The sequence below is a fragment of the Penicillium verrucosum genome, assembly GCF_028828655.1.
Source record: "Penicillium verrucosum strain IBT 35672 chromosome Unknown utg000004l_segment0_segment0, whole genome shotgun sequence".
In the NCBI taxonomy this organism is placed as follows: Eukaryota; Fungi; Ascomycota; class Eurotiomycetes; order Eurotiales; family Aspergillaceae; genus Penicillium; species Penicillium verrucosum.
This window is the reverse complement of record NW_026643213.1, coordinates 224,154-251,824: the sequence shown is the minus strand read 5'-3', so window position 1 is coordinate 251,824 and position 27,671 is coordinate 224,154. Positions and strand designations below refer to the sequence as shown.

Here is a 27,671-nt window from a genome sequence, read left to right as displayed (position 1 = left end):
TTCTCCATAACTTATCCATAACATTTCATCACCACAATACAACATATTGTGCATTCATTATCTCATGTACTAGACTGTAGATTCTAACAGGTTATGAGCCAGGGTGTTTCGCTATTGATATATCCTCGGACCTATGGTTGTCTTACACAACCAGATTCGCATCTTGCTAAGCGCCAAGAATTTCCTTTTTCGGAACTGCGAATAGTTTCGGATCACTTCTCAACGATCTGTCAAGGTGTAGAGATTTTTCTGCCAGACGATACAACCTTTGGACATAATCACATGGTATCTAGGGAAACCACAATCAGACGATTTTGTGTTTGTTTGCTATTTTTAGCTACCCCGCTGAGTTTGCTTCCACTCTGTCTCTTTGGTAGCCGATTTAAGAGATCCTTTCCTGAAAATTGGGGCGGAAAGTGTAGCGGGCGGCGACCTTTCTCTACCACTGAGTACCGCCAGTTGCTGTCTCCGCTCCATTTCTTGCCGCAGCTGGCCATTTAGGCCCACGAGCGTTTTGAAGGCCATTTCAATCGAATCCAACAACCAGAACTTGCAACTTGCCGTTGCTCTCTAACAGAGATCCTACGGAGTTGAGATTGGAGAAACAACAAGGTAGGATTTTTCTGTGTACGGATGGACAGATAGGAGAAGGAGAGAAGGAGAGAGAGAGAGAGACTGGATCTGTCCCATATGGGGCCATATGCCTCAGACACCCAGGCACCCAGGCACCCAACACTGAGTCTCACATCATCAAAGTCTGGATAAAGGATCGATAGTTGTAGACATTCACTGATTCCGAGGATAGTCATCGTTGGCGTCCAATCGTCAGTAATAGAGAGCACATCGGGTACCATATGATTTCTCACATGGGACGTAGCGTAATCCATAAAGTCGAAGGGGTCTAAGGGATTATCAATCGGGCGGCTTAGATACTGGTCCCACAATTTACTGGCGGTTTCCTCGTTGAAACCAATGAACTTGTACGTTTCACGACTTTCCCGCTCTTGGGGAACCTCGATCTCGTCCTGTGAAACGTTGACAAAGGTGGCCGAAAAGATAGTGCGATCTATCGAATTCGAGGAAGATGATGATTGGGACGTTACTGGGCTAGATAACGCCGTTACTGATATTGTGCGCTTGCTGCTGGTCCTAGAAGCCCCTCGTCCTGGAAAAGCAACGCCACTTCTGTAGAGATAACAGACATGGTGGCGGTAGGGCAAAGACCCGAGGAAGGACGAAGTGGACAGGTAATGATCAGAATAAACAATCAGGGCAAATAGGAAGGAAGATGGGATACATAAAGGACTTAAAGTAGAGTTGGTGTCAAAGTGCAGGGTTGCATACATGGATTTACATGGTATTATACCATGGAAGGTTATGTAATCAAGCTTAGTCATTACCGCACAGAAACAGCAGTTTCTATTATGTAGAAAATGCAGAGTTCTCCATATCAGCCCTGAGGTGCATACATTTCAATACGTCAGATTTCTGTCAGTTGGTACTAATCTGAGGCATGTGACTTCCAAATATGGTTTAGTAATTCGACGCATGGACCGCACTGACCGCACCGGATTGGGTCTGGTTTCGGGACTAAATATCCCAAACATAACTCTCTCATTGGTTACTACCTCACCGCCTAGTCCGTTACCGCCTTCTTGAAGCATTTACTTTCTCTTTTATTTCTAGCCCACCCCTAAACTAGCGGCCAAGTGATCTGCCAATCTTCTTCAGATTCACTTCAGATTCACTTCAGATTCAATTCAGGCTCAATTCGGATTTAATATGGATCTAAATTATTGCGTGGCAATATGAACCAATGAGAGAGTTATGTGTAGGTGGGCTATGTCAACCACCTACAAGCCTACCGCCAGCAAGGGGAAGCAGGCTGACCAGTGTTTCACCCCGCCGGGCCGCTATGCCTCCCCTGGACTACCTGTTGGCTGGCCGACATTCGTGATTGAAACGGGTGTTTCAGAGTCTCTCCCGCCGCGAAAAAGCCCAGTGGTGGTTTAATAACTCCAATGGAGAAGTTCGGATGGTGTTACTTATTAGCATCAAGAAAACCAAAGTCGAGTTTGAGCTTTGGCAGTTAGCCCCACCAAATTCACCCCGCCCTCTTACAAGACTCTATATCGACTCTCTACGCCAGCGACCTCTACCGCCCCTTGTTCAGCAGGGTGCAGGTACCCAACAGATGTATTCTCACCATGAGGTCGAAGTCACCTCTAGTGGCGTTGCAGGTGCCCCTCGAGTTCACAATGCCCCTATGGTGCTTCCATTCCCGGCTCTTTATAACCGGCCAGGACTCGCGGAGGGTGACTTGGTGCTTAGCGACCAAGACTTCAAAGACATTGTGGGCACCATTTTGTAACCCTTGCTGTGTATTATTGCTACCAAACACTCTCTTGCTAGTATGTCACGACAGCCCAACTTTATGATATCAATATTACCTGGCTTCTAAACTTCCCCAACATTTTTCCCAGGAGACCTTTCTAATTGTAAAGCATCAACTTGGATGCATCCTAGTCACTAGCAAATCTATCGAATGATCTTGCTAGTACCTTGCTGCAGCTATACTGGTATTGATGTCAGTGGAAAACGCGTGCCGCTGCGGCTACAGCCCGTGACGGCCTCTCGGCGTGCTCAGATCAACTCCAGCTACGACGACATTGTGCTGACAAGGGGTGCCGGCACGGGAAATACAGTGGAGCAGTTATCCTTACTAAAGAGGTGTGCACCCTTTTAGCCAAGTGGTAAAGTGTAAGGTGTAAACCATCATAACATTTTCCCATTCAGCAGTTAGAACCTTCAATACAGTCATATTGCCTGCTTTCTTTTTCCTAATTCCTCATCTCAAAGGGAACGAACTGGAGGAGCAATTATGAGTCCTACTTCGAATCATCACCCAAGTAATTCAACCTCATTTGGACTCTTTACAATTGAAGGGATTACCGTATTCATAGTTCGATTGACTGTCTTTGACTGTTTAGAATACTCTTCTTCACTTCGCTATAGAGGTGTACAACACAGCAAAATAGTGCGGCTAGGAGAATATATCAAACAGCTGTCTAGCAAATCCACTTTCCATCAAAGGAGTGCAGACACAACTGTTGAACAATCATCCCATGCATGCATGTTTGCCATTTGCATGTTTGCTACAGACTGAGCATAGTTTAGATGGTTTTACAGGGTATATAAACCCTTACATTTCTAGTTTAATCAATGCTTTTGCCCCCCTTTAGTACTATCGGTTCCTTCGGATGAGGGACCACAATCATCGACTCATGGCTCTCCCCAGGTAAAGGAAAGCCGGGTTTTATGTTCCTAATAAAGCCCATAGAGCCCCCTCTGACACCCACATCCTGAGACCTGTTTAATAATTTTTAACGGCAGCTTCGCTATGCTACTCTATCCGACCACCGGTAACCTCGCGCGCTATCCACATCATCCCTCGACCACCATAGTATCGTAACAGCCTAATCACTCACTCCGCGATTCGAAATATACACACTTCCTAACGGGACCGGGTTTGCCACTACAGGCGTTGCCTTTATCCCTCCACCGCCCTCCAGTTTTGTGTTTGGACATTGAGAGCCATAGCATACATCTGGTACATCTGGTACGTTCATCTTTAAGCGCATGGAAGGTGGAGCAAAGCATCGTTGACGATTTGCTCGTCTTTGGTTTGCATATTGAGAGGCATAGTCGTTTCACTCCCAGAGTGCTGCTGGAGCTACTATGACTAGAGGACGACATTCCCGAGGAATAAGCAGCAGTATTGGAGGTAAGGTTAAAAGGCAAAATGATTGACCTTTCACGTTTTCACCCCGTTGTCGACAATCGGGGGGTATAGCACCCGCGTGGGCCTCATTCCGGTTGTTCCGGTCTCTCGTCGTGGTTATTTGTAGACTCATCTGGATGGCGCATGTTTTATTAGACGTCACTGCGGGGACTGGGAAGCGGAACATATCTGGCGAGTGACCATGATGGGTATAGATGAAGTGATGGTAAATGAGTTCGCGTTATTGGGAAGAGACCAGCTCTCCAGAGAGAGGGTGAGGTGAGAGAGAGTGAGTTGATGAGAGAAAAAGGAAGATGAGAACAGGAAGGAGAGGAAGGAGAGGAAGGAGAGGAAGGAGAAAACCACCATCTGCCTAAGAGCTTGCCACCTCCAGGGCTTAGATATCAGGTTACGCAGTCTCACTGTTTTCTATCTTCATAACACCGGAAATTCATCACTTCCTGGTAAACATGGTATGGTGCAAGCTCCAATTTTGAAGAAAAATTATGCTGATGTTCTTTTTAAGGCCAACCCGACATTAGAAGGACTTCCAACGGAGCTGCTCTTTCTCATCTTGCTTGAGATACCCGATCTGGCTTCTCTGAAGTCAATCGTGCTTTCATCGCCAGTATTTCACCAAGCCTATCTTGCAGTGCGACGGGAAGCTCTCTGTCGCATTATCAAAAATCGATGGGGAATGCTTATAGGAGATGCGGTGGCTGCTACATGGTCTCGTGGTCTCTTTTTCGATAGTCGAAAACATGAAGCAATTGCGTTGCTAGACACCTGGCGTCGCAAAGAGGAGATAAGTGAGCTTGGTATGATTTCGTCGAACAGGATAGATGAGCCTGGCAGCGTGGAGGAGATTCTCCATCTATTCTATCTCCATAAGGTGTTTAATTTCTTTCTCGAGGATTATGCGAAAGGTTTACCACCACTTTACCCGAAACATACACATTCACCGTCGGGATGGAAAATGCCAATAGTCGAGGGGAAATTCTATCGGAAACCTCAGTCCTCCCTATTGAGTTATCTCACACTGAACAGCACCGGTTGCTCAGAGCTTTGTGTCGACTGCAAATTTACGCTAATATCCTTGGGCAACCCGAATTCCATTGGGGAGAGGAATGGTTCCCCAACGATTGGGCGTCGAAGGATGAAACCGACTTCTCTAAACCTGCCACTGAAGAGGCATGGCGCGTGTTCTTTGGGACGATACCACCTTGGGAATACCACAAAATGGCCTGTGTATGGGCACACTTCACAATAATTTCCAATATTGTTTGCAAGCAACTGACGGCCGGCCATGTGGAGTTATTGTGTCAATTTCCCGACTCGCCCCCTGATGATGTAGGGCCTCCTACGGGTGCTACGGACAGCGTCCAAGGTCTTGAAAATCCTCCGGATCAGTCCAGGTCACTTGCTTCAATGGGACCAGAGTTTCTGTATCGCCTTCTTGGGGGAACGTTCTTTATTCGACGCGATATGGCGCAACTTAATGCAGTCGACGACATTATGAGCACCTTCCCTCCCCCCTCGCTGTGGGATGAGCAAAAGCTTCCTTTCCTTTATCCCGCAGATCGACATGCAGTTCAAAATTATGAACAGCTTTGGTCAACATTGCCATCTTTCGAGAAGCCTAACCTTGGATGAAGATGGATACACTTACTGCCTGAAACACCAGAACAAGCATTTGAAGATGTGATCGATCTGGAAGGTAGGGAGGAAGATTTATGGAGATGGGGCTTTGCTATCTTTGATGATGAACGATTGAGAGCCTGGAATGCACTTTTATTGGAATATCGTTCAGCTCATTTTCCCGACATTCTAGTCTAATGCATTCAGAAATGCTGCTCTGTCACAATCAATTGTTTTTCAACTATCTGTATCTTATGCTTCCCATAGGTCTCAGATATCCACAGTCTTTTTCTCTTCATTTTTTTCAAACTCTTTGTTGCTTTTTTTCTAGTATCTACTTGTTGAGAAGGATGATGCAATTAACTAGAGGCGCTTGGTGTGTACGGGCGACTAAGTATGTCACCTGGGGCACAACTTGCTTAAATATGTCTGAATACCTAGATCTGAATACCTAGATGATAAGGTTAATAAAATTAATGCCTTCTAAAATAGGTATTGGGACTTCCAAAGTAAATTGAATCTAAATTGAATCTGATTTGAATCTGATTTGAATCTGACTTGAATTTGTATTAAATTGTATTATAGAGAGGGTAGTTGAAGAAGGAAGAATTAAAAATTAGTGCGTGAATCTTTATAGGGTAGGCTGTTTAGAGTCTATGTATAGAGTAGATGAGATCACGAATGTATATAAAGTAACAAGTCGAACTTCGGACCTCATGTTTGACGACACTTCGGCATCATTGCTCAGGCAATTTGCCGTGCTCTCTTCTTTTCTCTTCCAAGATGTCGGTAATGTTGCTTCAGAAAATCCAGATCCATTGCTGTTTGGATATAGCTAATATTAAATATAAGCCCCCCCGCGAACGCCGACCCCCGTGCCGAGCATGACCCCCCACCTTCCCCCCTGCCTACCAACTGGCTCATCATCGATGAGGGTCTGATTGAGTGGTGGGATTGGGGCCATACATTGCCCTTCTCGCTATCGTCCTTATCTTCTCTTGGGTCTAGCGGCTGTCGTATGGCCAGATTGATATCTTACAGTATCGCTAAGAGCGGTATAATAAACTACATTTCTAGACCACTATATATAACTACAATATAACAATTACCCACCGCGTCCAAGCCACTAATAGAACGGTAAGAGAGTGATTGATAAGGTATAGAGCACACCTACTACCACTACTCGATCTATAGGAGGCTCGTTAAGGATCTAGAATACTGCTAGGAAATATAAACCAATGAGAGAGTTATGCCCCAGGTGGCATACTTAGTCGCCCGTAGCAAGAAAGACGCAAAATGTAGCCCAGTAGGGAGCTCCGGTCGACCAGGAAGAAATAGGCGGTCCCTGTGATGCCCAAGACGGCGAGACCGGTGAGCATACCGAAGAGCCCAAGGTAGTAGTCATTGCTGGCTTGGTCGGATTCTTCTACGGTTTCCGTCCAGAAGCTGAGTACGAGTGCGGTCATTCGGAAACCTCCTGAGTATAGAATGGTGAAGGCAATGAATAGTATTGGTGTGCCATGCAGGGACTAAGCCAAAGTAATATGCATATGTGAGTTGCCTCTGGGGAGAGATGCTGGTATTGGGACAGAAGTATAGGTTTCTTTTCGTCTTATAGAGACGGATTCAGCAGCCTACTAGGATTTAGTGCTCTCGATGCTCTCGAGAGGGGTATTTACCTTAAGACGAAGGCTTTCGTATTATATATATAAAGCGGGATAGGTCTCCTTTAGCTTAGACGTATTACTCCGGTCATCTATAAGAAGACTAAGGATAATACTACGTCCACTCTCTAGTAATCGTAGAGCTTCAAAAAGGGGCTTTTAAGTCTAAATAGCGAGGGAATAGGCCTATATTACTAACCTAGCAAAATGCGAGACTATATATTGTCGATCCTATAGGGCCAAAGACCTCTTGTAGACGAGCTATAGGATATTAATAGCTTTTATAGATAATTTATAGCTACCGATATAGTCTTATCGCTTTAGTAGAAGCTCGAGGGCTAATATATAGCCTTAACGCGTTCTAAAGGAGGTGCTAATGGGAGGCTTCCTTCGCCTCATTAAGGGTTTCCATTCTCCCTGTGTGTTCGTATCGATGTACGAGCCTATGTACGAGGTTGTTTAGGTGATTTGCAAAGTCTTGATGGCCACGAGGGGTGTTATTAAGCGCTTGGTGAGACAGATCGATCGCTTTGTCGAGGTTTGCCATCTGTCCTGTGCGCTCATATCGATATGTTAGCGCACATGCAAGGTTGTCTAACCAACTTGGGAAAAAAGGATCGTTATAGGGAATCGTTTCAATCGCCTCTTCGAGGTCTTCTGTTTTGTTTATGTAATTGTATCGATATAGAAGCACGCGTACAAGATTGTTTAACTGTATTGTGTGGGTAGAATGGCCATGAGAGGTCGCTTGAACCGCCCAACGAGACACGCTGATAGACTCTTCGGGGTGTTCTTCACGTTTTGTTCTTTCGTATTGCCATGTGAGCATATTGCCGAGATTATTTAGCAACATTGCAATTTTGGGATGGCCATTAGGAGTGGATTGAATTTCCAGGTAAATTACCCGGATCTCCCGCCCGAGGACGTCCATTTGTCGTGTTTGTTAGTATCGACTTTCGAGCCTTGTTCTTATGTTGGAATATTGCCGAAGCGTAAATACTTTCGAGATTTGGGCTGCAGGGAAAGGCCTTCGGACCTAAATACATGTCCACAGCATGCACTTGCCAGCACAGACTTGGTTGGGCAAAAAACCTGGCCTGAACGCAGACAACATAAGCAGCAGCATCAATTATCCCGCATTTACCGCCCAGCCTAAGCCGCAACTGGATCCATACTGGTACGCCTACGGAGTAGAAATAGAATAGCCCACTCGGCTTGGCACAATGCTAAGCCACTGTAACAAGGCTAGTTGCCTCGAAGGTCAGTAGCTTGCTGCACGAACAATTCAGTCATCTCGCTAGCCCCTGAGATTTCTAATGAAATAATGCCACGTCATCCTCCTATCTCCTTCCCTCACAATTTAATACTTTACCTGGGAATGGCGGCAGTCAGTCTATCTTGCCTCTAGTAATGCTCTCGTCTACTTTAGGACACATTTCTCGACACCCCCAGTGCCCAGATGATCGACGCGGAGCAAGTTCAGCCGCAGGGGTCTTAGCGCCGCCGATCCCGTAATTTGACAACTTAACCCGCTCTGCCACCTCGCCAGCTACCTCATATTCCATATTGTGCCACGCAAAAACTTTTTTAAATTTATATCTCTCTAATTTCCTTGGCAGGCGATGCTGTGATTGAGAGCGGATGTTTATAAATGGTTATGATTGGTTTAACTTAGCGTAATCACAAATTATCAGCAAATAAACTAGTTTCTTTTGGCGCCAGTGAGAGCTAGCACAGACTGTCATTGTGTTCTAGACATCGTAAAAAGTTAGTAACATGACGAGTCACTTCTCATTCTCAGAATACAAAATAGAATTATCACATCATTCGCCCTCTCACCAAATCAATCCCGCTCCCAGGCACCACCCGTCCACCAGAACTACCTCGTGTAGCTCCAGGTCTAGTCCTTGGTCATGTCACACTCGTCACTAGCTCTGAACATTTCCAAGCATGTATCCCTCGCCCAGACTGGAAGCCCCAGATCACAACAGCTTTGCTCAGTAAGCTCCTTTATAGCCCGAATGATATCTCTATCACCAGCAAATCCCACAACCATATTAGTGTCAAAGAATTGTTTACCATCCTTTTCAAGACACCGGAAGTTATTAATGCTACCAGAACTGGTTTTAATAGCGTTTTTGTAATCGTCACAATTGCCAGCGTATTGCCAACGCCAGCGGTTCATTCCATCTTCTTTCCAGAGTTTGATAAAGTTGGCATGGGTATCATCGATGTGGTCCACCTTGGCTAAATGCAGTCTTATTAGTATAGTTGGACTTGAGAACAGCGAAGATTCTATCTTGACTTACCCCGGGTGGTAAGAGTCATTGCCTCATTAGCAGGAGCAGCAGTCACGGTGACGGCCAGCGTAGTGGCAAGAATAGTAGCCAGGTTGAACTTCATGTTGACGGTTATCTTTGAAAGACTTTGATTTGTTTGCAAAATCGTGGTGGTGGAGTTCTTGAGGAGATATGATGATTGAAGACTTTGAGGAAACTGTGAATGAGTTGGTAAAGTCTCGATTTTAGAAGATTTCGTCTTTCTTTTATAATCTTCGAGTCCTCATAGAACCGGTCTGTTGAATTCTGAGTTATGATTGCAGCCTCGTACCACTCGACTAAAGATAAATTGTGGAGATCTCGATACTGCCTTGCGAGGCTTTTCGCCTCTATAGCCCCATATTCTCTTCTCTATCCGTGACTACTCACTCTGACTAGCATTTTGAAGTGCCAATCCTCAAGGATTGTAGGAACATGCCCAAAGCACCGCAGTTCCGTTTTTAGAATACACCCCAATATTAGCGCCGTGATAGTCACTAGCCAAGAGAGATCTTCATTCAGTATCTCACGGGACGGTGTGGAGTAATCTCGCATTTGATATCCAACCTTGAGGATTACTTTGTCAAGTCTCTGCTCCTAAAATGCCTCACGGCCCGGAACTGCCATGGGAACTATGATCGAATTGTAAGGCTTTGTTCTGGTATGCCTGGGTACGCCTTGGCTTCTATGTTGATAGAAAATAGATAATGGTGCAATTTGTCAAGTATCAACAGATACCAGTTGGGAAACAACTGGAAGAAGCCTGTCTCATCCTGCCTCCACATTCTCTCCCTTGCTAGGCTATGCCACTTAAACTTCAGACTGCGGTTGCTGTTTCAATGTCTAATAGCAAAATTGCCTCATCAAATCAACAAACAGCATTCTGTGAAAGTACGAACTGGAAGGTCAAACATGGTTGGAACTAGCGTTCCCCGACGTCAAAGATCCAGACACTGCGGCGCTATATCAGTAATTCCAGAATCTCAGAAGCTCTGTGTTTAATTCAACGGAAGAAATAGAAGAAGATAGACTAGTTAGTCATGGGAGATGAGTTGCTATTGAGTAATCTAATCACAACATGTCTACATACAAGAGACTTTTGTATGAAGCTATCCAAGCTCGAGACATGTATGAGCAGTGTGCCCAATTCTCCACACACACCGAGCATTGTTTAGGTACTTGTTTCCAGAACATTATGACCCCTGGGCTTCACCTCTGTCTGCCTTGCCCGATCACTGCCTCCTTCCCGAGATGCCGTGTTATCCCCCTTGCCCTTTTCTCACTTGGCGTTATCCATTTCCTTCCCTTTCCTCCTGTTAGCTACGGTGTCGTCGACAGATCGGCTGAACGATTGTGACCTTGAGACCTTGGTTATGGATCCAGCCCATTTGGCGCATCCTGCGCCAACTGATCAGCGGTTTCCGAGATTTTACTTGGCACTTCGGTCCCCATCTATCCTCCTTGGCCTTTTTGGCTCCAGAAACCAGAGAAATGGCTTCTCTTGTTCTGGTCTCTTGTGCCAACTATTGTGATTATTGTATCAGCTTGGGGTTTGCGATCCTTGTGCTGTCTTCCTGGCTTCTTATTAAGTCCTGAAAATACTAGTAGGGATTATCAGTCGCAGATGGGGCTGAGTTTAGCGATCATCACTTAATCTGATATAGATCATGTTAGTACTTAATTGTCAATGATGGGGCCGCAACTACTCCGTATCCCAAAAAAGGAAAGTGATCCTTGTGGAGACCTTCATGAAGCCAAGAGCCAAGAGGTTGGGGGCTGTTTGTATTTCCCAAGAGAAAAAGAAAACAACATATAGAATACTAATTAATTAATCAATTGGAAGGTCTCAACCAAGCTGTGTAAAGATCTTGCCAAGGTGTTGGAGGTTTGTGATCAGAAATTTGGGTGAATACTAAATGGGCTGATTCTCATGAGACTCGAGACATATAAAAGATAGGTAAACCCCTCTGAATTCAAAGATTCATCAGCTTATCAACAGCACCTTTCTAGACATTCAAGCACTATCATCTCTTCAAAAAGTCTACAACTACTATCCTATCATCAATTCAAGTCTTCCCCTTTTCGCAGAAAGCAGAACCGTGCAAACAACACCCAAAGACCACCAATATGAAGTTCAACCTGGCTACTATTCTGGTTGCTACCATGACTACCACCGTGGCTGCTGCTCCTACTAAGGATGGAATGGAGATCACCGCCCGTGGTAAGTATTCAACATCCCTGCATCTAGCGGTACTAATAATACTATCTTCAGGCAACCACGATGCGGTTGATGGCTCCCATGCCAACTTCATCAAACTCTGGAAAGAAGACGGGATGAACCGCTGGCGTTGGGCATATGCAGGTGCCTCATGCGATGACTTTAAGAATTCGGTTAAGACTCGTGCTGGTAGTCTGAATAACTTCCGATGTCTTGAAAAGGATGGTAAATTACTTTTTGATACTAATATGGTTGTGGGACCAGCTGGTGATAGCTCCATAATTACTTCGGTCAAGGCAATTACTAGACAACCGTGCTGTGATCTTGGGCTTCCAGACTGGGGGATGGATAGGTGCCTGAAGGGATCTTCTGATGACGATGCTGAGAAAAATTGCTAGACCTCAGACTGGACCGGGGGCTGTATGGGGCCTGCTGCTCGGCACCAGATGCAGAGTCTTCCAGGTTGTCAGAGCATATGGGTTGCTGGTGCATGAGTGGAACACGGCTTCCACGAGGATGGTTTGAGCAAGAGGATTGATGCTGCCTTGATTATTTGCAAGAATCCAGAGGCCAACTTGGGAATCATATCATGTTTTTATCTAAAGGACTTCCTAGGTTTATACTATGCTTGGTGTTCACCCTTTTCTCATAGACTGGTCTACTAGTAAGGGGCGTTTAGAGTCGATATTGAAGCCTTCCATACTATAGTTTAGCTAGATTCCAATCTCTCAAAGGTTCTCTACATTACCCCTTCCACATAATCCCCTCGAGCAACCCAAACTAACGAGCGTGGGTTGTATCTCCAACACATTATCTAGACTTGGTTAACCCGAAGAACTCGCCAACTTTCGTCTCCGAGAAAGTCCTCTGACACGAGCTCGGCCAGCAAAGTAAATATAAGTAGGCTCGCCGAGATGGTGTTCAAGATGCTTACCAACAGCAACCCCATCTAGGCCATACAACTTTTGAGTGGCAAGACCAATCGCGTGGCCGACGGGGGTCCTGGATACATTGTCTTACCAGAACCAAGGTAGAGACCTGATCAATACGTACGTGCACCCGCACGTGAGACTTGTCAGCCACGGCTGGAGAGCATTCTCAAGCCTATCGAGGGCGGCAATCCGGCCTCTCAGCACGAGTCCTTTGAAGGTTTCTACTGCGAAACGTATTAGTCCATGACCCGAATTACAGGGGGAAAAAGCATACAGTAGAAGATAAGCTCTGGTACTTGGCTCTGGGACCTTGACACTAGCTATTGGGATGTCAGTCAGGTTATGCTCTATACCAATCGTTGGTCAACATTCTGGCGTAGTGGTCTTGAGACTAGCTCTTGGTACCTAGTATCTGACTGACACTGACTTCTTTGGATACTGACATTCAAAGTATATTTCTCTAGCTAGGGTGAATGGCTTTTTACAGGATCTCAGTTTGCTCGGGGTGAGAATCAACCTTCTGATCTCTGAAAGAAGAGCTGATCATCTCGAAGCTGCTATGCCAAAACACTGACCAGCGTTTGGTGTAGGGCTTAATCTGATTGGCATTTCCAAAAACCGCTGAAGTGGTCAAGCAGGGTGGCGTAGGCAGGAATTTGATTTGTCACTTGACCGCCTTCCTAGTATCAACCTTCAGTCCTAAGCTTCCGAACTCAAGACCAAAAGTTTGATCGCAACAGTTGAGGACTGAAGAGGCGCGAGATAAGTAGGTACGTTGTCCGGCCTCGGCTTCAACCAAGAGCGGGCCAACATCTGGCCCCTGAGCCATATTCTCCCGATGTCGAGCTCTTCTTCCTTTCTTTTCTGTCTTTATATTCGATATCTTGGAGAATAATACTAGCTGTGTCTCACATCTTTCCTAGACCTTACTCAAGTATTTAAATACTTAAGAGAACATCGTTCCTTGTTTTATACCGTGGCTCTCACCGTCAGAATCGTCACCACTATCATCCTCATCTGCTCCTCCCTGCATCGCAGCAACGCGGGAGAGGTGCCATCTCAGCTCTACAGATGTGAGGCTGGAAGCTAAGGGGAAGATAAAGATGATGTATTCATCTAGCTAGCACGGTCCTACTATAGTCTAGCTAGGCCAGGTGACATCTTCCATCGAAGGCAATGGTTGTTTCTCCTTGTTGTTAGTTCTCACCGTGAAGACATGCCATGCCCTAAGCTAGTTACTTCCCAAGTTCCTATATCGAAAAAGTAATTAAATCTCCCGGGGCTCTTGGACGGCGGAGTTCCTAGATCCATGTCTCGGACTGCGGCAGGTGACATTCGGTCATTTCTAGCGATAGTGGCGCTTCGGAAAGGAAGCCAATGAAATATGATGCGCATTTCAGAATCGCATTTCAGTTTCTTCTTCGTTGACCGAAATTGGCCGGAATGCAATAAGTCCGCGGTCCTATTGATCGTGAGCTATGAGATCCAGCGTGATCAGGTTTCATACCCGCTTAGTACTCACTAGCATACCACCTAGCATCAGGGCTTGCTCCTATATATCGACATTTTCTTCGGACTAGAAGGTACGAAGAAATATCCAGACGTTGTTTTCCGCATGCTCGTCCCGCATAGTCCCATTGATCTTATTCGGTATAATATGGGATACCTCAACTTGTCAAACGATGGTCCTCTACGGCGGGTCAGAACGCATCTAGCCTCCTCACGATCTGTTACTGTCGCCCTAATTCTTTCCTCGGTCTAGAAATCAAAGAGGTCAGCAGTGTTCTATAATGAATACTCCTGACAACCTAGGGTACCTACCGGGATTCTGGACACTGACCACAAACAAACGGTGGTACTAGCTTGTGTCGGAGAGCCAGATCTACCACGATCACCACGTTCCTAGGCATCCGCTCGAGATGTCAACAACGGCACTCCTCTCGCTAGGGCGAGGTGGTTGTCCATCACTGCCCCCTAGATGAATAAAAGATATTAGTTCAATGATATAAGGGCGGGGCAGACCTCATGAATACGCACAAATTCTCGGAAGATTATATTGGGAGAAATCAACCAGGAAGGATCGAGGGACGTGTGGGTTTCCCTCGTGGCCTACAAGGGCCTCTAGGGCCTTGATATCAGCGAACCATAGACCCAGTGCCTTTACGCGTGGGATCCTACGGTTGCCGAGAGCAACATAGATACGATCAATCAACGATCGTCGGTAGGAATCCCAAAAATTCGGATAAAAATAGTTTGAGTATCGTTGTTCGTATTAGGTGATGACGAAAAACGATGATTGAGTACTTTAAGCGTGGAGAAATGAAAAAGGAAAAAAGGGAGAGAGAGAGAGAGAGAGTTGAGGGGAACCTATCAGTCGTTCTTTCCACTTCCAATGTTACTGTAAATGAGGCGAAGACTGATTTTCCAGTCGCAGCGCCTCCATTTACTCAAAGTATACAAGAAGAGGAGCCCGTCTCATCAAGCCACTGAATTGAATTTAAACTGAGGTTGAACTGAATTTGAACTGAATTTGAACTGAAGCTGAGGGTAGTACCTAGGTATGTTGTACCTAACAGGGGATATGTGTATGTGCTACCCAGGGCTAGAGCAGGGCTAGAGCAGGGCTAGAGCAGGGCTAGAGCAGGGCTAGAGTGGTAACCCTACAACTGGGGCTACACGCGGTTCCATGGTTGAGTTCCGTTGAGGGTATACCTAGTTAGGTAGGCGTACTTGGAATCTCCTTTGTACGCGCACCACACACATCCCTCCACTTACGTTCATCATCAAGAAATATCAAAATGAGCTATCCTATGAGCCGCCCTGGCTCACCTGATGTTGATCTTTCTGTACTGGAGAATCGCAAACGCCATATCAATGACAGCCTAAAGCGGGCTCGCAAGCGACTCAAGCCACGAGGGTCCTTTGACGAGGAATACTGGACCCGGGCTAGTGAAATTGGCGCAATCGAACTCAAGAAAGTTCAGGTGCAACGCAAAATATCATTACAAAGATATGATGGCACAGAGGCCGAATGGAGAGACTCGGACGAGGCTAAGGCCTTGGCACAACAGGCTAAGGCTCATGAAACATCGCAGAAAATCTGCGAAAAGCGGAAAGATGATCTTCACACAAGAAGCCGCCCAAGAGGGTTAAGGGTCTCTTTTATGAAACTCTTTACCACCAGCAAGCTCGGACTAGGTATACTCCACACTGGAGCGGGAAGACGCAACCCAGATGAACAGACTCTGTTCCGAACTAGTATGATCCGTGAGTACGGCGCACAACGACCCGGCTATGATCATCTATGGTGCCCGGTCTTAGGAGACTGGCGTGACAACAGGAGCGTCGTTGCCGCGCACCTATTCGGGTATATGCACGGGCAAGCAACTATGGACGCAATTTTCGGCAAAAGGAAGCACCCTGAGCTTTTTTCACCACGGAATGGAATCCTTGTGTCAGTCTTTATCGAGGATTACCTTGACTCGGGAAAACTTGTTATTGTACCAGACTTAGAAGACCGCCCAAAGCTTACGGATCTCATCAGCTGGCTTAAGAGCCCTATTCGAAATTTAAAGATGCGAGTCTTAGATCCCAACTGGAACAAGTTGGAGACGCAGATTACACGAGACCTTCCGCTGAAATATAAGGATCTTGACAACAGACGTCTAACCTTCAAGACGGACTTTCGCCCGGCGGCAAGATACCTTTATTTCCACTATGTTATCCAACTCCTCCGTTACGCATGGCAGTCGGACGCACAGGGAGGAGAACAGGCCATCCGAATTATGAAAGGGGAGCACGGCAAACCATATTGGGGCACCCCGGGTCGATATCTACCAAAGAACATGTTACTGGCACTCGTTGAGGAGCTCGGCCATGAGTACAAGCCCCTTCTAGATGGCGCATCTCTTGGCCGCTCAAAGGACTCTCAACTACTCCTAGAGGCGGGGATGAGGCAGATTAATCACCCAAGACGCTCGCTTGAGGATGCCGGTCTTGCGCGTAGATCCTCAGAGCGTGACGAGGAAGAGGAAGAGGAAAGCAATGATGACGAGTATGATAGTGATGACGCGGACTGGGGATCTTAGTATCCAAACTTCATGTGGCTAGGTAGGGGCAGTCCAAGGCTACTTGTATGTTATTATTAGCGTGGATGTGTATGTTATTGCCAGGGGTACTCCAAGGCTGCTTGTATGTTATTATTAGCGAAGGCGTGTATGTTATGGCTAGAGTGGCTCCACACAAGTATACCAACTTTCAAGAATTTACTGTCGCCATTGTAGACTACTGCCGAATACTAGGTCTTGTTCTGTTCCCAGTTAAGATAGCTGGATCTTCAATCCCAGAGGCTTCTGCCGTTTGTGTTGCGCCCGGATAGATCGAGATCGAGAATATACCCGGACGTTGGTAGTTTCCTAATTCAGCTAGGCTGCCACCATATCATGGTACAGCGCCGTCAATCGAACTAGATCTCTTTTATATCGAGTTTCCAATCACCCCCAAGTTCCCTGTACCTTCTACCCGTTATAATCACAGCAAAAAAATGACGGCTTCTTTACGGCGCCTTGCCCAGCGATCCAGCGAGGACTCGCCGATATCCATGACCTCGTCACTCCATGAGGCCCTCGACTTCACCAACCAACTTTCCGCCCTGCTCGATAAACAACATAATGACGCCGTGATGCGAAGTTTAGAGCTAGAACAAGGATCCCCCCACTCACGATACTTGCACGCGTCCTGACACCGCAATCGGTGACATTCACATCGTCATCTTTCGCAGAATTCCAACAGTCACAGCAATCGGTACAGCGTGTGGAGTTTCGTGTAATTGGGTTCGGCCAATGTGAGCTGGTTTTTGAAAGACCAGGACGTGGCTTCGTTTTAAAGGTCGCAAAGAGATCATATCAAGACGCCCTTTGGAACGATTTCCTGGCGCACCTACGGGTGCAAGAAGCTTTTGATAGGATCGAAAGCAAGAACTGTGAAGTCAGGGTGCCACGAATCTTCTCATATATTTCTCAAGAAAACACTCTGTGGTGGGAGCAAAACTCCACCCTGTTCCGAAATGTGCATGAGTCAATTACGTTACCTGCGATGGCCTTAGTTTCGGAGAGGATTCTCCCTATACCAAAGATTGCGCGTGAGGTATTGATTCAAAACTACTGCGCTGCTTCATCCCGAGCTACAGTCTCCTCCAACCCCGCAAATCGCGACTGCTTGGTCCGCCTGTATCTGGGTCAACGACGCTCTACCAAAGTTCCGCCACCGAACTTCACCTTACGGAATTACAACCTCTACTTGGACCAGATGATTGAGCTGAACTTTCCTGTCAAACGAATGGCAACTTCAATCGGGGAGGCGCTGTCGGTCCTCCATTGGTCCGCATATGTGGATGGTTATGATGTTGAATTCGTCCTTGGTAGCGAAGCAAACGCCGAGTACTCCCCTGACATCCTGGCTGCCCTACATATGACCTCTGACCAAGTAGCGGCGTTGCCGCCCCATACCGATATCGAGTCCATTGTCAAAGTCAATTTTACTCGTCGTACAACACGGGTTTGGCTACTTGATTTCAACCTTTGTCATATCTGGCAAGAAGATACCGCGATAAATCACCCAGAGGCACTCATTGACCAACTAGTGGAAGCATTCTTTGAGAACGATCCTTATTATCCCTTACCCCTTGTTGATACGGATCCCGAAAAAGAGCTATGGGAACTGTTCAGTAGGGTGTATCTCGATAAGGCTAAGCAGTTACTCCGGGGGAAGGACCGACGACTTGTGAATCTGCCGCAGCTTTTTATCGATGGCTGCATCAATCGGGAGAAATTGAGCTTGGAGAAAGGCATGCCCCATGGACATCGAAACAGCCGGCAATGATATGATCTTGTTTTTTTTTTTTTTTTTTTTTTTTTTTGCTGCGACTCGAATTTCTTTGTCCACGCCTCCTTATCCATGCGGACCTATTAATCACATATCCGCCCAGGATTTGAGTACAAAGAATCATTGAAGAGTAAACCTGAGTTAAAGAAAGGCCCTCGTTAATCAAAATGACTCTATTTGTAAATTGCGGGCTTTGGCAACTGCTATTCTTCGAGTCCACGGAGTAATCCACAATCTATTCTTGGAACACATTCATTGAAGATACAACAACGCCCAATTTCTTTCACCGGACCCCATAGCATTCAACCCATTGCTTCTACGTGAGTGACATGTGGCATGGGAAAAGAAGAAGATTCAGGGAAACAAATCCCCCATATAATGCTTGATCTCACCCGGCATTTTCCACGTCGCTCAACTTCGACTTAGAAAGCCCTCTCTTTGTAACACGCCTTACCAATTCCCATACAATTTCACTCTGATTTCTTCAGACCACAAATCACATCTACACGGACTTCCCCTAGCAACGTCCAACAACGGTGGTTATGGGGTATCTTTCGTCTCTTTCCGAACACGTTCGGGGAATCGCTCGGGCAATCGCTTCAACCTCATCCTCAATCGTGGATTTTGTCACGTTAAAACGAAAACGTGGAAATGAGGATTCTGATGAGGAGGAGGATGATGATGATGATTTGGATTCCCTCGACATAGATCCATTCGACGCAGTATTGGAAAGGGTGAAAGTGAAGTATATCGGCAAACACGTGGCCGCGATTCGCGCCAAGATTCAGCCAAGTGACAAGAAGATTCCTGTCGTTGAGGTTGGGCCTCACACTCAATGTTGGGAAAGCATTATATATAAGGTGAAGTTTGCTGATGGGGTTAAATGGATGCTCAAAGTCCCAGCTATTGGAACGCCTGATCAATTCGGCGAAAATGATGCCGAGGCCCTTCGCTCAGAAGCATTGACAATGATCATGTTGCGACGTGAAACAACTATCCCAATCCCTGAGGTCTTTTCATACGACAATACATGCAAAAACAAGCTCAAAGTTCCCTTTATTCTCATGGAGCTCATCGAGGGTCGGCCTTTGGCCGATGTATGGCATGACAAAGAATCTCCAAAAGAGGTTGTACAGGCCCGGCGCACACGCTGTCTGCAGGATATTGCTGCTGCGTATCTCCAACTTGGAAAATACACGTTCAACGAACCGAAGCCCTTGAGATTCGACGACCAAGATTGCCTTATTGGTGTTGTGCCAGTGGAGGACGACCCATTCTCGGGCCTCAAAGTAGCTTACACTTCTCGTTTGGACGGGTGGGGAAAAGACGGGTTTGAGGTTCAAAGGGAGTTGCTGAAGCTCCTTCGGATGTTTGCCGACTGGACTCCAGAGCCAATTGCTGGAAAATCATTCGTTATGACCCATCCAAACGCCAACATCTTCAACGTCCTTGTTTCAGATGATGGTTCTGTGCGGGCTATCCTCGACTGGCGCAACGCAGAAGCCCAGCCACCGAGTGTAGGGAATGAGTCATATCCACTATGGCTGATGCGCGACTGGGATCCCACCGTATACGGTTGGATCGAAGGTATGGAAGATATGGAAAAGGACGAGGATTTCTTTTCCGAAGACTCACCGGACACGCTGTTGTTCTATCGAAATGTCTACGCGCAATGTATCGCAAATCTGCGGCCAGAAAGCCAGAACGCCAAATTGACCCGAAATTCCCCTCTTTTCGAGCATTTGATGATGGCAATGACAGGGTCGGTGTTTAGCGTTGGCAGGGCCAATAAAATCTTGAATGAAGTTATGAAGCAAGTGGAGAAGAACGAAGATGGTAACAGCTGGCCATTCAACTTATCCAACATCGATAAAAAAGACGACAATGACAGCAAGCATCGTACTTGTTCCCAAGAAAAGGATGCGACAGGCCATGGCAATTCACCCAAGGAGACCGAGGACAAAGCGGGACATGATGCTATCGAAGCAGACATTGAGGAACACGTGCAAGTTGATATTCTGGAATTTATCAAGGCTTTGGACAAAAATGGTCTTTCTGAGCATCAAGAAAAGCTTCTGAAAGCGGGATTTCATGCTTTATTTTCCTAGTTAGCTTACAGGTTGTGCCCGGGTGGTGTTCGATATAGTTATATAGTGATGCACAATGACTTCAAACACTGAAGTTGTCAAGTATCATGATTGATGTTGGAGGAGAAAGGAGGGCGGTTGTTTGAAAATTATAGAAAAACGGAGATTGGGTTCTTTCCTTTCTTCACAGATCACCTCTTCTATTCCCCAGTAGCACCTCGAAATGATGTACGGTTTGTCGTAAATATAATAGACACCTCAGGCAGAGAATATCTGGAAATGATGTCAGCAATATTATGTAATTAAATACATCAGCCAATGACACCATCTAGACTAACCGATCAAGGGCTTAGGGCTCACCTCAGTCACGCCCCACTGCCTTTTCGCACTTGAGCGGCTTCTGGACGTCGCCCTCTTCCTTTGAACATCCACCTCATCCGACAAAATGGTGAGTTCCCCAGCATCCCAATATACAACCCAAAGACACCAAGACTAATCGAAATGTGACGAACAGGCGCCCGCAGCAACCGGAGGCAAGAAGCAAAAGAAGAAGTGGTCCAAGGGCAAGGGTACGCAATCACCACCAACCATGCGATCGTGACGATTTCCGCCGAGTTCCCACAAGACACGAAAGAAATCGTTGGACGAGCTGGGAATATGAAATCAACACACCGAGAAGCAACATCTTACTGACATGTCTTTCGCCCTACAGTCAAGGACAAGGCCCAGCACGCTGTCGTTCTCGACAAGGCCACCAACGACAAGCTTCAGAAGGATGTCCAGTCCTACCGTCTGATCACTGTCGCCACCCTTGTCGATCGTCTCAAGATCAACGGCAGCCTCGCCCGCCAGGCTCTCAACGACCTTGAGGCTAACGGCCAGATCAAGAAGGTCGTCGGTCACTCCAGCCTGAGCATCTACAGTGCGTTCCTCTTCAGCATCTCCATCTCGAATTTGCAATACTGATTACCTCTCTCAATAGCCCGTGCCGTCACCGCCGAGTAAACATCTCGTCTCTCGTCTTTTATCTCGCGGTTTTCTTTTCCTTGCTACGAATGATATCATTTACCATGGGAAGCCCGGCTGGGCATGATGCATAGTGGATTAACGTCTTGACTCTTGAAGAGTGTGGAACATTCGCACTCTTGGCCTACGTCAGGTAGTGCGAACTGAATCAAAAAATCTACAAAACTTCATGAAAAAGGACATGCGTCATATTCCGTAGACTTCCTCTCGCCATCTACCTGCTACACTATCCACACCAACACAGCAACAAAAAAAAAATTTCACTCAAAAAGTAGTCCTACGACTTTTCCACCATCGCACTCCTCTTCGGTCGCTGTTTCTGCGCACTCTCACAAAGCGGCCACGGCTCCCCTTCAACACCTCCATCCTCAACCACAACCCTTCCAGCCTCAAAATACTTGGCGTGATTCGCAAAGAATCCACTCCATCTCTTCACAGTCGCCTCAACCCGCGCTCTGGCAGCCCGTAACTCCTTCTCGTGACGGATTTTCTTCTCCGCAGACGTCACAGCCTCTTCCTTAATATCCTCAACAGGAAGGAACATAACCTCGACACCGCGCATGTCGTTCGTAAGATCCTCCTTAAAACAACCTGTGACAAAAGCCCGTGTTGCGTCCCGCCCCGCGAAGAAGTTGTAACTCCCGCCCGGTCCGTAGATCATGCGGTTTGCCGAGACGTCGAAGACGGTCCCGTTCACGGCGACGTAGAGGGGGAGATTGGTGTCTGTACCGTTGTAGAGGGATAATTGGCTTGGTGTCAGGGTAACAGGGCCTTGCTTTATTTTTTGAAATATATGTGTTAGCTTGTATTGTGACATGTCTTTTTTTAAAATAACCTCCAAAGGACCGGGACTTGCATACCACCCACTGCTTCACCACCGGCCATCGTGTATACCACGGTCTGTAACCCCACAGGACGGACTCGGAGGAAGTCATGTAATAGGAGAGACCACCGCAAGCAATCAGTAGGGTCACAATCACGCGGATTATGTCCAACACGCTTATGCCACGCTCTTGGTCGGTTTCATCGTTGCTGGAGTGCGGTTTGGAATTTGGTTCTTTGTCTGGCCCATTGCTGGATTTTGACGTGGCCGTTGGTCGCTGGCGGAGTTCTGACATTTCTCCTGGATGTGTGTCGATTGAGGAGTTGTAAGATCATACGATGACCATTTGGATTGTTGTTATTGGAGTTGCACAGGTGCTCAGGTGGAGGACTTGGCTGACAAAACCCAAAGTCCAGCCCCGGAGTGGACTATCCACAACTTCACATTTACAATGAAATTTGATGTGCAATATCAATCCAATTTCTACTATTTCTCCAAGCTGCATTCGTCGCTAAAGATACAAGAGGCTTGGATTCATAACGTAGCCAAGAAAATACACCCAGCTTTTTAGTTCTAACGTCAAATTTGCCTCCATTTAATTTCCATCATTTGCTCGCAGTTGCAGATTCCCCTTCTTGGGCCGTGGACCCTTCTTCCCAGCTACGCGAGAAAACTTCGTTCAGGGCGTCTTGGAAGGTACGACAGTTCATGTCAATCAGGCCTCGCTTGTCCTTGGCTTCGGGGTTGCGAATTACCGACACTAGACAGAGGTACCTGTAGAATAAGGTCAGTATAGTTACATAATGAAACCACTCGTTGAGACATACTTGTTCATCTCCATCAAATGGATCATGGTCTGATCATGCAACACCACATGGCTTTCAGCTTCTTGAATCTGGTCACCCAACCGCTTGCGAACTGGGTGATCCCAAGAATACAACTCGGAGATGTCGACAATCACATCGATATAATCAGAGCACATCTCATAGCAAGCCATGTCCACAGGTCGGGTGTCGGAAGCGATATAAATTTTACTCAGAACGTCGAAGAGGTATGTCTTTTCAAACCCACAGTTGTTGGCGAGCGTGTTGATGAGGTTCTCGAGTGTAGATAAGTTGGGGATCAACTTCTGAATCACTTTGCTGAAGGCTTCAAAGACAGAGTAATCGTAGATGGACGTCAGATAGTAGTGCACGGGCGCATTCTCATATCCAGCGTCACTGAGCTCGTCGGAGATGCGCTGCACAATGTCCTGGAATGTGTCGGTGCGGTACTCGTCTGACAGTCCATCGACCTTGTGGATGAAGACTTCAATGTTGATTCCGGGATAGAACTGCTGGACAGTCAATATGGTGCGGTTGAGCCGCGCTACTGAGTCCAGGTAGTCATCCTGTGCGTCGATCACCCAAACCAGGGCGCCCAGACTGCCGAATATATCCTCGAGGTCGAAGGCGGACTCAAAGTATTCGAGTTGACCCGGGAAATCCCAGACTTGGAAATCCATAAAAGAGCTGCAGACTCCAGGTCAGCGAAAAGTGCATGGGGCATGTCCTTTCTTTGGAACTTACTGGATCGAGTCCTTCTGGATCCGGGTCGTGGACTCCAAGAAGAGTGTCTCGTTTGGCGGCATCTTATGGAATACCACGCTAGCAATGGATGACTTACCGCTCCTAGTACATAGTTAATACCTCCGTTGTGTGAGAGAGGGTAGAGAAAGCTTGCCGGCGAAGTCCCATTAGAAGAAGACGAGGTTTAACGTCAGGGCCTTTGGTGTTAGGCACTGAGGCCGATTTGGCCTGAGTTGGCGCAGTCACTTGGCTGTTTCCCTGTAAATTATCCAGAAGGCTTAGCTCGGCTTCAGTCTTATGGAATGGAATTTCAGGCCGTCGCTTCCAAAAATTAAACTCACGTCCTATAAAAGGACCATGAGGCCGGCTCACGCAGACTACCGGTAAGTCGGACATTTAATCAAACAAAGGGGCATGCATTTTGGGATTGTTATCACGATGGAAGGACGATGGAAGGAACATTCATGAGCGAGGGGGCAGGGTGAAATAAATCAACGCATCACATCACATGTTTGGGATAAATAAGGCATTGGGCAGTCAGCGAGCCCAACAAGGCTACCATCCCTTAACAAGGAAAGGCCCGAGGCTGAAGACGGAGACCCGTAGATGGCATTATCTTGCGACGGCCCACTGTGAGAGCAGCCGTGACAGAACCAAATTGGAATTCCATGTTCCTTGCCTATTCCGGGCCCCATTTGGATGCCTAGAAAGGTCTGTGGTGCTTCTTCATCCCCTAGGAGATAGCAAAAGGGGTCCGGAACCAAGCAGCTGTCTCACAATGGCCCGTGCATGGATGCGGCGAAACGCAGTAACTAACCGAGCTTCGCCAAATGACCCAGCCGTGGTTCGAGGCAATATACAATATAGGGAGGAAGGTTCGAGGATATGTGTTTGGGTGGGGGAAGAGTTTCTTACCTCCATTGAACGGGCAGACATCTAGATATAGGATGTTAGACTCTGGGATATGCATTAAGAATGAATAGAGTGTACTTACTACGCAATTTATTTTGTATTAGACAGGGATAATCAGGCCAATGCAAGGTCAGAATTCCTCGGTTATCACGAAGAAGAATGGTAAAGAACTGGTCGAGCTCAATTTAACGGCAAAGAGCGACTGTTGACATCTGCATGTGCTAATCTCGCCTAGGACGGAAGCCGCAAGGTTCCCAGATTTTGCCTGGGATGGTGGTACAGATTCGGATGTCTGCAGTCAGACCTGTATCATTGTCTCAGGATTGGGAAATTCAATTCACGGCGGAGGAGGGTGGGTTGGGGCGACCGTTGAGTAACCGTTGTGCTGTCCGAGTGCGGGGGTTGGAGTAGCTTGGAGCTTGGGAAGCGAGACGAAGCGTGATCGGGCCGGATATGTAACGCGCACGATAGCGCGGCAAGTAATCTAAAAGGGTTCGTTCAAAATATGTAAAGATTTCTTTGATTTGAAGGAGTTTTTCTTATAGAATTTGTGGTCAAGGAGGAGAGGATGGGGGAGAAGAGCAGGACCAAGGCGGAGCCGTTATCTTTGAGCTTCTATCTTATCGGCTCTAATCTGTCACAGACCGCCTAATATATTCTGCCACCGTATTACCGCCTCTTTCAGGGCTATCAACCTCTTAACCTCTTAACTCCATTTATGATGCTTGGCCAGGGTCACAAAAGATGGCTCAATGGATTACTCCAGAATTAAGGGTTGATCTTTAAAACACATTGTTGGAATTGAATCAAAAAATAACTTTTTTTTATCATTAACCTCGACAAGTTCATGCAGCAACCATCCGGCGGCTATGTCCATGAGCATGTTTAGACCCATGCTGATGGCCCAGATAATCGCTGATTCGATGCTTCCCCTGCTCCTGTTTCTCTTCCTCCTCTTCTTCTTCCTCTTCATCAGCCTCAAGTGCAGGCCACTCTTCCCAACCATCTTCCCACATCTTCGCTAACTTATCGGACTTCTCGTCTCTGCTCATTTTCTTGTTCTTCATCACTTTCTCCCACTTCTTCATATCCTTATCATCTAGAAGGCACTCATCCAACAAAGCACTGATCTTAACAGTGTCAATGCCTTCTCCAATAAACACTAGTTCCTGGCGACGATCACCCCAGGGACCTTGGAAATCATCCTGGATGGATTTCCGCACATCGTCATCTTCTGGCCATTCCGCTTCGGGGACTTCAGCAAACCAAGGTCCACCGCATCCAAGAGTCAGCATACCGCCTGCTTGACTCCATTCGCCGAATTGCCAAGGCCTGGTTGTGAGCCAGAAGAAGCCCTTGGAGCGGAGAACTGGACCAAAGGCCGGGTTGGTACGTTTGTTGTTCAGAATGACCGCCGGGTCAGGCTGTTCAAAGTCTTCTACTGACTCGGAGTCAGACTCTGTGTCCATTGCATCTTCGTTCTCCTCGTCTTCGTCATCTTCCTCATCGCCTTCTTCTTCTTCCATTTCATTGTTCTGGAGGATAATGAACTTGTCGTGGAGAAGAGCGAAGAGGCGGCGCGAATGGAAGGGTCGACGGGCAGTGTAGACGAAGTTGTTGATACCGTACCTATATCGGTTAGTAAATTATTCATAAATAAAGAACCGACAAGCTTACTCCAAGGTCTCTGGCTTCGGGGCCATCCGGTCACCGTTGCCGGTCGTCTGTACCGTCATTTCGTGTAGACTCTGCAACCATCCAGGCCCAGAAGCAGCACGGATAAAATCAAATTTGTTTGTGTTGATGATTTCCCGGACATCTATTTGAGAGTAACTTGACTCGAGGATCTTTGCGACTGGGTTCAATAGCTTCAGTAGATGCATGAGCTTATCGCGTGTTGCTTGATCAACTGTCTCGACCTTGTTGAGAACCAACACATCGGCGAACTCAATCTGATCCACCATGAGATCAGATATTGTGCGCTCATCCTCAGGGATGATCTCTTCTTTCCCATAGCGGTCAGAGAGGAACTCTGCTGTGTCGAAGCTGGAAAGCAAGTTGAAGGCATCGATGACGGTGACAGTAGTGTCTAACCGAGCCATTGTGTGCAAGCCACCTAGTTCCACACTATGTCAAGATACGTCAGCAAGTCCAGCATAAGAGAAGATGTGTATGGTGGAGAGACAATACATTTCGTCCAGGATCTTCCTTGCATCGACATCATCGTTGGCAATCTGATCGTCAGCCTCCAACATGGCCGAACTAAACTCAGCCGTGAAAGTCTCGGCCACTTGCATAGGCTCGCTGATACCAGTGGATTCAATGATGACATAGTCAACTTCATTTCGTTTAGTCAAAGCCGCCAGTTCAGCCAGCAAGTCTCCACGAAGAGTGCAGCAGATGCATCCGTTCTGAAGCCGAATGAGCTTCTCAGTTGTCTGGGAGACTTTGTGGTTTTGGATGAGGGTAGCGTCGATGTTCAGCCTAATGGAACGAAGCAATTAGCTTACATCCTATGTTCTCCATTCAATGTGGAACTCACTGGCTCATATCGTTGACGATGACAGCAATCCGTAACCCATGGTCAGGGGACTTGAGGATGTGTTTGAGGAGTGTTGTCTTGCCGCTTCCCTATACATGGGTGTCAGGATCCCTGGACATGATTCAAAGTTAATACAATGGCTGTTGTTCATACCAGAAAGCCTGAAAGCAGGGTGACAGGCATCTGCCGTGTCTTCGGTGTTTCCTCCATGGGAGCCGGGACATTGTAAGAGACCGAGTCTCTTCCGGAATCGATGACCATAATGAAGGTGGGTAACTT

The 27,671-nt window shown here is 46.9% G+C and overlaps 13 protein-coding genes across 13 annotated transcripts; 8 read left to right on the top strand and 5 right to left on the bottom strand.

The window, feature by feature from the left end:
* Positions 1-972: 972 nt before the first annotated feature.
* Positions 973-1,191, top strand: N7516_009584 (uncharacterized protein; the record flags this gene model as incomplete). The annotated part of the gene is made up of 1 exon (XM_057222303.1): positions 973-1,191. One exon carries the CDS (start codon positions 973-975, stop codon positions 1,189-1,191), a length of 219 nt encoding a protein of 72 aa, XP_057069524.1.
* Positions 1,192-1,842: 651 nt separating this feature from the next.
* N7516_009583 (uncharacterized protein) lies at positions 1,843-2,371 on the top strand (the record flags this gene model as incomplete). The annotated part of the gene is made up of 2 exons (XM_057222302.1): positions 1,843-2,004; positions 2,060-2,371. The coding sequence occupies 2 exons, from the start codon at positions 1,843-1,845 to the stop codon at positions 2,369-2,371; spliced, it is 474 nt and encodes a 157-aa protein (XP_057069523.1).
* Positions 2,372-4,251: 1,880 nt separating this feature from the next.
* Positions 4,252-5,434, top strand: N7516_009582 (uncharacterized protein; the record flags this gene model as incomplete). Its single annotated transcript, XM_057222301.1, has 3 exons — positions 4,252-4,254; positions 4,308-4,673; positions 4,829-5,434. The coding sequence occupies 3 exons, from the start codon at positions 4,252-4,254 to the stop codon at positions 5,432-5,434; spliced, it is 975 nt and encodes a 324-aa protein (XP_057069522.1).
* Positions 5,435-8,983: 3,549 nt separating this feature from the next.
* N7516_009581 (uncharacterized protein) lies at positions 8,984-9,486 on the bottom strand (the record flags this gene model as incomplete). Its single annotated transcript, XM_057222300.1, has 2 exons — positions 8,984-9,330; positions 9,393-9,486. The coding sequence occupies 2 exons, from the start codon at positions 9,484-9,486 to the stop codon at positions 8,984-8,986; spliced, it is 441 nt and encodes a 146-aa protein (XP_057069521.1).
* A 2,042-nt stretch (positions 9,487-11,528) lies between these two features.
* N7516_009580 (uncharacterized protein) lies at positions 11,529-12,017 on the top strand (the record flags this gene model as incomplete). The annotated part of the gene is made up of 2 exons (XM_057222299.1): positions 11,529-11,622; positions 11,674-12,017. 2 exons carry the CDS (start codon positions 11,529-11,531, stop codon positions 12,015-12,017), a joined length of 438 nt encoding a protein of 145 aa, XP_057069520.1.
* A 1,198-nt stretch (positions 12,018-13,215) lies between these two features.
* Positions 13,216-13,774, bottom strand: N7516_009579 (uncharacterized protein; the record flags this gene model as incomplete). Its single annotated transcript, XM_057222298.1, has 3 exons — positions 13,216-13,415; positions 13,539-13,637; positions 13,759-13,774. 3 exons carry the CDS (start codon positions 13,772-13,774, stop codon positions 13,216-13,218), a joined length of 315 nt encoding a protein of 104 aa, XP_057069519.1.
* A 1,575-nt stretch (positions 13,775-15,349) lies between these two features.
* Positions 15,350-16,639, top strand: N7516_009578 (HNH endonuclease signature motif containing protein; the record flags this gene model as incomplete). The annotated part of the gene is made up of 1 exon (XM_057222297.1): positions 15,350-16,639. One exon carries the CDS (start codon positions 15,350-15,352, stop codon positions 16,637-16,639), a length of 1,290 nt encoding a protein of 429 aa, XP_057069518.1.
* A 455-nt stretch (positions 16,640-17,094) lies between these two features.
* On the top strand, positions 17,095-18,431 carry N7516_009577 (zinc finger protein; the record flags this gene model as incomplete). The annotated part of the gene is made up of 2 exons (XM_057222296.1): positions 17,095-17,239; positions 17,332-18,431. 2 exons carry the CDS (start codon positions 17,095-17,097, stop codon positions 18,429-18,431), a joined length of 1,245 nt encoding a protein of 414 aa, XP_057069517.1.
* Positions 18,432-18,976: 545 nt separating this feature from the next.
* N7516_009576 (phosphotransferase family protein) lies at positions 18,977-20,542 on the top strand (the record flags this gene model as incomplete). Its single annotated transcript, XM_057222295.1, has 1 exon — positions 18,977-20,542. One exon carries the CDS (start codon positions 18,977-18,979, stop codon positions 20,540-20,542), a length of 1,566 nt encoding a protein of 521 aa, XP_057069516.1.
* A 424-nt stretch (positions 20,543-20,966) lies between these two features.
* On the top strand, positions 20,967-21,526 carry N7516_009575 (40S ribosomal protein eS25; the record flags this gene model as incomplete). The annotated part of the gene is made up of 4 exons (XM_057222294.1): positions 20,967-20,969; positions 21,036-21,090; positions 21,234-21,443; positions 21,504-21,526. 4 exons carry the CDS (start codon positions 20,967-20,969, stop codon positions 21,524-21,526), a joined length of 291 nt encoding a protein of 96 aa, XP_057069515.1.
* Positions 21,527-21,824: 298 nt separating this feature from the next.
* On the bottom strand, positions 21,825-22,665 carry N7516_009574 (putative heme/steroid binding domain protein; the record flags this gene model as incomplete). Its single annotated transcript, XM_057222293.1, has 2 exons — positions 21,825-22,322; positions 22,408-22,665. The coding sequence occupies 2 exons, from the start codon at positions 22,663-22,665 to the stop codon at positions 21,825-21,827; spliced, it is 756 nt and encodes a 251-aa protein (XP_057069514.1).
* A 310-nt stretch (positions 22,666-22,975) lies between these two features.
* Positions 22,976-24,259, bottom strand: N7516_009573 (GTR/RAG family Ras-related GTP-binding protein; the record flags this gene model as incomplete). The annotated part of the gene is made up of 4 exons (XM_057222292.1): positions 22,976-23,144; positions 23,198-23,881; positions 23,939-24,000; positions 24,059-24,259. Coding segments are annotated over 4 exons (1,116 nt in total), but the record flags the coding sequence as incomplete, so codon positions are not given.
* A 1,436-nt stretch (positions 24,260-25,695) lies between these two features.
* On the bottom strand, positions 25,696-27,653 carry N7516_009572 (uncharacterized protein; the record flags this gene model as incomplete). The annotated part of the gene is made up of 5 exons (XM_057222291.1): positions 25,696-26,479; positions 26,528-26,977; positions 27,041-27,334; positions 27,393-27,481; positions 27,546-27,653. The coding sequence occupies 5 exons, from the start codon at positions 27,651-27,653 to the stop codon at positions 25,696-25,698; spliced, it is 1,725 nt and encodes a 574-aa protein (XP_057069512.1).
* Between the last annotated feature and the right edge of the window lie 18 nt (positions 27,654-27,671).